The sequence below is a fragment of the Sus scrofa genome, chromosome 12, assembly GCF_054392235.1.
Source record: "Sus scrofa isolate SSC_HxYL_T2T_F1_AM1 chromosome 12, Sscrofa_HxYL_maternal_Yorkshire_Landrace_v2.0, whole genome shotgun sequence".
Taxonomy (NCBI): domain Eukaryota; kingdom Metazoa; phylum Chordata; class Mammalia; order Artiodactyla; family Suidae; genus Sus; species Sus scrofa.
The window spans coordinates 54,646,466-54,652,465 of record NC_139394.1 but is presented as its reverse complement, the minus strand read 5'-3'; the positions used below and the strand labels follow the sequence as shown (position 1 = coordinate 54,652,465).

The following is a 6,000-nucleotide window of genomic DNA, read 5'->3' as shown; positions in this document are numbered from 1 at the left end:
CCTCACTTAGACTAAGGACACTCAGAGGGGCTCGGGGGCTCAGGGGGAAGACGCCAACCAGGAGAGACGCCGGAGGGCGAGGGCTGCGGAGGGGTGGAGGTGTGCAACCTGATCCCGCGGCGTAAGAGGCCCTGGCGTGAGGGAGACTCAAAGGGCTGCCGAGACCATCCTGTCTGGCCCTTGCTGTGCCAGCAACGCGACTGAGGCCAGAGGGCAGGGACTGCCCAGGCCCAGCAGCTGGGCAGGGCTCTGTCCACTCAGGCATCGTAAAGAGGCAAGTCGGATGGAGCCCCACACCTCCGCCGGCTGCTCTCTGTGGAGGCAAGATTGCGGCCTGAAACTGTAAGAAGACCACAGGCCTGGGGCTGGAGGGGGAGAGCCTCTGGGACCACCTGATCCCACCTGTCCATCCCTACCCCTCAGCCACCGTGCGAGAGTAGAAACTAAGGTCCAGAGAGGGGCTGGGATCTGCCAGAATTTGCATGGCACGTGTGGTCCGGGGGGCATCCACTCCCTAGGCCTGGGGGGAAGGGCAGGCTGGAGCGGGTGGGGGGTGAAGGTGAGGGGCCCCGAGGGCAGCCCAGGGCTGCTGTCTGATCTCGGGTCTGTGTGGCTGCCCCTGGGTTGAGCGGAGGCCTGACCTTTCTATAGCAAGTGCTCCTTGTTCCCTTGGAGAAGGGGATGCTTCAAAAAAGCAGGCAGGCCAAAGACAAGCAAGACTTGCCCAAGGTCACCCAGCAAATGGGAAGCTGGCTGAGACCCGAGTCCTGGGCCCCACAGCTGTGTTCGAGGGAACCCCAGCTTCCACTCTCCCTTCCAGCGTTCTCCTTCCTCTGCATCTTCTCTCAACTGGTCCTTCTAGGACCCCAGAAGAGGGGTTGGGGGAGACTTTGTTTAACCTTTTCCCAGGGGGCAGGGTGCACTCTTATAGAGGCAGCTGAAGTAGGGCCCTAATGGAGGGTTCATGGTCATTGGCAGCCGGCACGCTATCACCTTGGAGTAAGCGCACCCCCGCCCCTGCTTAGGGCCACAGCTAGAATTTGTCCCTGGGAAGGCCAGGTACATTCTCCAGCAACTGGCAGAAGCTTCCCCAACCACTCACCTGCCTGTCCAACCCCAGCCAAGTTCTAGAGAAGCCACCCTCCAACCCTGCAGCCTGCAGGGGGCTCCCTTCCAGAGCCAGAGCCAGAGCCAGAGCCGGAGCCCTTCTCTCCCAAGTGGAAGGGGCAGCACAGGAAGTCCCCAGGTGGAGATGTTCGGTGATGACCTAGTTTACTGAAGAGGCAGCAGAAGCACCTGGAGGTTTCACAGGCTCCCAGGGATCCCCCATCGGCAGGGGCCCGGTGTCCGAGTTGACTGGGCATGTGGTTCCTCGGGCTGTGCCCAGGGGCTCTGCTGGCTGGCAGAGTCTATGGTCTTCAGAATTGAGTCAGGTCTGCCCCTAACTGTGCAACCCTGGGGCATCAGGGCATCATAATGTGAACCTACTGGGATCTGGGCTGGGCCCTGGGGCAGAGGGAAAGCTCCGGAGTGCACTCAGCTCAGGAGGACAAAAGAGGGCATACATCCCAGCTCAGTGCGGGGCTGGGAAACGGTTCCAACATCCCCCTGGGCGGCAGGCACGGGGGTGGCGGTAGGCAGTGGGGCAGTGAGAGTTTTCAGTTTCTCGAGTTAGAAAGACCAGACCAGAGGGTAGGGCCCATCTGCATGGGACTAGCTTGCTCTCCAGAAAAACAGGACCATGTTTTAATGAGCACATCCAAGCACCTGCCAGGGCCCCTGTTTCCTCTGCCCCCTGACAGGACCGGGTTTTATGACTCTCACTGAATTTGCCTTAGTTTATTAGGCATGTAAGGGTCGCCTCTGGCTGTGTAATTAACATTTCTTTCCTTGCAAGGGAGAGCCTCTACTTTCCCAGCAACCGCCTGCTGCGCACGCACCTGGGGGGGTGGGCTGTCCCTCCACTGTGGACACGGGTCAAGCTGGTGCCAGGACTCAGCATTGCCATGGTGAGCAAGAGTGTGTGGCTACTGCCACCCCATCGCCACCCCACGTGGTTCCCGTCCCATGGCTACTCTGTGGTTCCTGTTCTGTGTCTGTTCCCTTGACATTTATGGCAGAAAATGTCATCGCACAAATGTGTATTGTTTTCATCGGCCCTCCTTTGTCTTCTTGCTGACAACATTCCCTGTTCCTTCAACACTCGGACTCCTTTCCCAGCGGAAGCGCTGGCTCCTTCTCCTCGGGACCGTCCCTGGCCTCTCCAGTCCCACCTGCACAAAGGGAGATGGAAGAAGAGGACTCAGACGCCTCTCCAGGTCAGATACTGGGTTCTACTATTTTGTCATTTTTAAGGTGAGGGACAGAGCCCCAGCCTCCTTCCCCACAGCTCCTCAAGAGCAGGTCATCAGGCACTGGGTCCCTTAACCCCTTCTTACCTGTGCTCTGAACCCCTCGCTCTGCCTGGCAGAGCGACACCACTAAGGCTGAAGACCTCTGGAGCCGTCCCGTAGGGCAGGCCCCGTGCTCAGTGCTGGCGACACCAAGGAGGTGGAGTACTCCCGTTTCTCAGACAGCGATGTGGAGAGCAGGGCCTGCGCTCTTTTTGTTTGTTTGTTTGTTTTTGCTTTTTGGGGCCACTCCCACAGCACATGGAGGTTCCCAGGCTAGGGGTCGAATCAGAGCTATAGCTGCCGGCCTACACCACAGCCACAGCCATGCCAGATGCAAGCCGCGTCTGTGACCTACACCACAGCTCACAGCAACGCCGGATCGTTAACCCACTGAGCGAGCCCTGGGATGGAACCCGCAACCTCAGGGTTCCTTGTCAGATTCGTTTCCACTAGCGCCACAATGGGAACTCCAGGGCCTGTGCTCTTCACCTCCACAACACACTGCCTCTTGTTTAAAAAATAAGAACAAAAACCAGCAAACTGTCCCCCCCCCCCACAATTCAGAATATTTACAACCCAGGAAGCTAACCAGAAAGCCTTGGGGGCCAAGACCCCAAATGGGATTATCTTAGTTGGGTCCCATCCTTTATCACACCCTTTCGCTGACATTTGAGGCAAAATGCAGCCAGCTCTGGAGATGCCCAGAGCCTGCCATGACTCCGGACCAGGATCTGCATGAGGTCACAGGTATCCTATTGTAGGGAACAGGCTTGGTTCATGTACTCAGGCTGTAATTAATCATTAGGTTCTAAATGAGTCCTGTTTCTCCCTTTTCCTCCCTTTGTCCTCCCTGGGAAACCTCTGGTGGGGGGTCAGCCCCTCCATCTGCTGGCTTCCCTCCAGCTGTTCCAACCAGCTGGGTAGTGGGCACCAGCTGGGTAATGGGCACCTCTGGCAGTTCTGATTCAAATGCACAGCCCAGGTGCACAAAGCAAAAACTGCAGATGAGCGAAATGACTCTTCCTGAAACCCTTCAAGAAGGGATGGGGAGCCAGATACCATCACCTGTTGGTGGTTCCAGCCTGCTAGCTTTCCTGGCAGGCTTGGGGCAGTCTTGGTTTCTCCAGTGGAGCCCATGCCCAGGGGCATCTTAGCACCCTGAGGTCCTGAGAGATGATTGGGCCCAGAAGATTCATGACTCTGTCCCACTTACCCACTGAGTGCATAGACAAGTGGAGTGACCCACACCATTTACCAGCTACTTAACCCAGTTCCCACTTGTATTGATGAAAGGCTTTTAAATCATCTCTCAGAACAAGGAATAGATGTGGGCAACCTCAGGCTATTCTGCAGCTCAGCCATGCCTCCCCACTCCAAGCTCCTTCCCCATGGCCATCCTCAGTGTGAATTTCTCAGCCTCAAGCTGGATGCCTCATGGCCACAAAATGGCTGCTGCAGTTCCAGGCATCAAAACTCTTCATGGACAGGAAGCAAGGAAAGCAAAGGCATCATCCTCTATAATTTATTTAGGAAGACCCTTTCACCTCACTGGCCACGGGTCACATGGCTGTCCTCAGCAGCCAGGGAACTGAGAAAGCCAGTATCTGGCAAAGAGCAAGGGTCTCCCCATGATGGGCTTAAATCCCTCATGTTTCATGCACTGTGCCAGGGTGAAGTCTTTGCTACCTGGAGTGAAATCAAGGCTCTGTGAGCTAAAAGAGGGGCATCTTTGTTGGGTAGCCAGCTAAAAATGCTGTTTTCTCTTCGTTAAATTCACGACAGTCCACTGAGGTGGATCTTGGTATTATTCTCATTTTACAAAGGATGAAACTGAGACTCATTTAGTAACTTGCCCAAGATCACATGACTGGTAACTAGTAGCAGTTTAATCCCAGGTCTGTCTCCTGAGAGCATACTCTTAACTACCACATACCCTTAGGTACCTGCTACCTGGGTATGTGCCAGCCAGGCTGTGACCCTCTTGAGGGAAGGGACCATATCTTTCTTATCTTTGTATTTAGGCAGTGTCTTACAATGGACAGAAGCCCAGCTGAACTGATTTCAACACAGAATCATTTGGGTTTGATACTTGCTGCTTTGTAATATGTTTTATAACTGAGAGTACAAACTTGCCAACACCGCCTCTAAAAAAATAACACCTATCTCTTTTCTTTGGTATCCTTTTCCCCTTGCTCATGCTGGGTTCCTGAAGTCCTGGGAAGAATTCCAACGTAAATATTACCAGTGATGGAAATCTGAGGGAAGGCGAGGAGGATGAAAGACGAATTGAGGCCCCAAAGAGTGTCCAGTTCCTCCTTAACTGCAGAGCCATGGAAAATTCTTTGTTCCCAACTGCTGGCTTCTTGCCTCCAGGATCTGGGTGGGTATTGCCCCTTGGTCCACTTCCTGGTCAGGTCACAGACAGTTTGTCGGTGGGGGGAGTGTCCTGGGGAACAGAGGGCAGAACCAGGCTGGGTCCTTGGAAGTGGATGCAAGGTGCCCTGAGCATCTATCTGCCCCCCAGGAAGCCCAAGCTGGTCTCTGTAGGTTCACTAACTCACTTAGCGCTCAGAACGACTAAGCTGCCCATCTTACAGCTGAGAAAACCGGCACTCAGAGAGGTAAAGCCGCTTGTCTAAGGTCACATGGTGGGGCTAGGACAAACATCTCAAGCCTCTGGGCTTCTCAGGTGAGGTTCTTGTCCCAGTCCAGGGTGACAGCCATCTCGGGGACCTCGAAGAGGATGCGGATGGCAGGCTGGGGACCCCGGCCCCTCCTCAGAGCTTTTCCCAGGCTGTATAACCCAGTGGTCATGAGCAGGGGCCTTGAGTCAGAGGCAGGTCAGGAAATTAGCCCTGCAGTACCTAGGGACCCAGCACAAGCAGTGCAGCACAGGAGTTACGAGCCTGGGCTCTGGGGCCAGATGGCCTGTGTTCAAAGCTCTGTTCTCCCATGGACCAACTGTGTGGTCCTTACATTATTGTGCAGCTCTATCTGGTAGCCATGTACACCTCCTCTAAAGGCTGCTGGTAAAGACTAAATCAGCCCGGAGCTGGCTGTTGTTACTTTATATCCTCAGAGCAGAAAGTGCTGTGGGGGGCCTAAAGCAGACCCCACACCCAGTCCCACCCTTCCCTCCTCCCCAGCAGGTGGCTTTGTGGATGACCCACCCGAGAGGGCCTGTTCTGATTTGGGTACACAAATGAGGGGGGTGTGACCGCAGGGAATTAAAGGCAAATGGACCCAACTTGCAAATTTGGGCATTTTCATGGAGTGCGGTTGTTGGGGCTGGAGGCTGGAGGCCATCGAAAGACCCCCTCCTAGCCCCACCCCCCCAGTACAGAGGGCCAGCCCAGCCCAAGCCTGATGAGTGTCCCCAGTACACCCAGCCATTCTGGGAGTGAGCACACTCACCCATCACACAGATTCCCTTGGTCAGCTAGGCCTAGGCTGGGTCTGCCGTAAGTCATGGCCTCAGGGAGGAGCCCAGAGAAGGAGAGGACGTGCCAAGGTCACCTACAGAGCCGGCAGTGGGGCAGGGAGCCCTGCCGTGCACCTGTCCAGAGACTGGCCACAGCCCAGGCGTCAGATGTCCTGGGCACTGTGC

The 6,000-nt window shown here is 55.6% G+C and overlaps 1 protein-coding gene across 5 annotated transcripts in view; it reads left to right on the top strand.

The window, feature by feature from the left end:
• Positions 1–367: 367 nt before the first annotated feature.
• ATP2A3 (ATPase sarcoplasmic/endoplasmic reticulum Ca2+ transporting 3) overlaps positions 368–6,000 on the top strand; it is a 46,512-nt gene continuing 40,879 nt past the window's right edge. For all 5 annotated transcript variants that reach the window (XR_014820290.1, XM_084982887.1, XM_084982886.1 and 2 more), the window contains exons 1-2: positions 368–2,318; positions 4,606–4,773. Coding sequence is in view for 4 of the 5 variants with exons in the window: in XM_084982887.1 (XP_084839013.1) it covers positions 4,668–4,773 (106 nt within the window). In the remaining variant the exon portion in view is untranslated. The remainder of the gene's footprint in view (positions 2,319–4,605; positions 4,774–6,000) is intronic.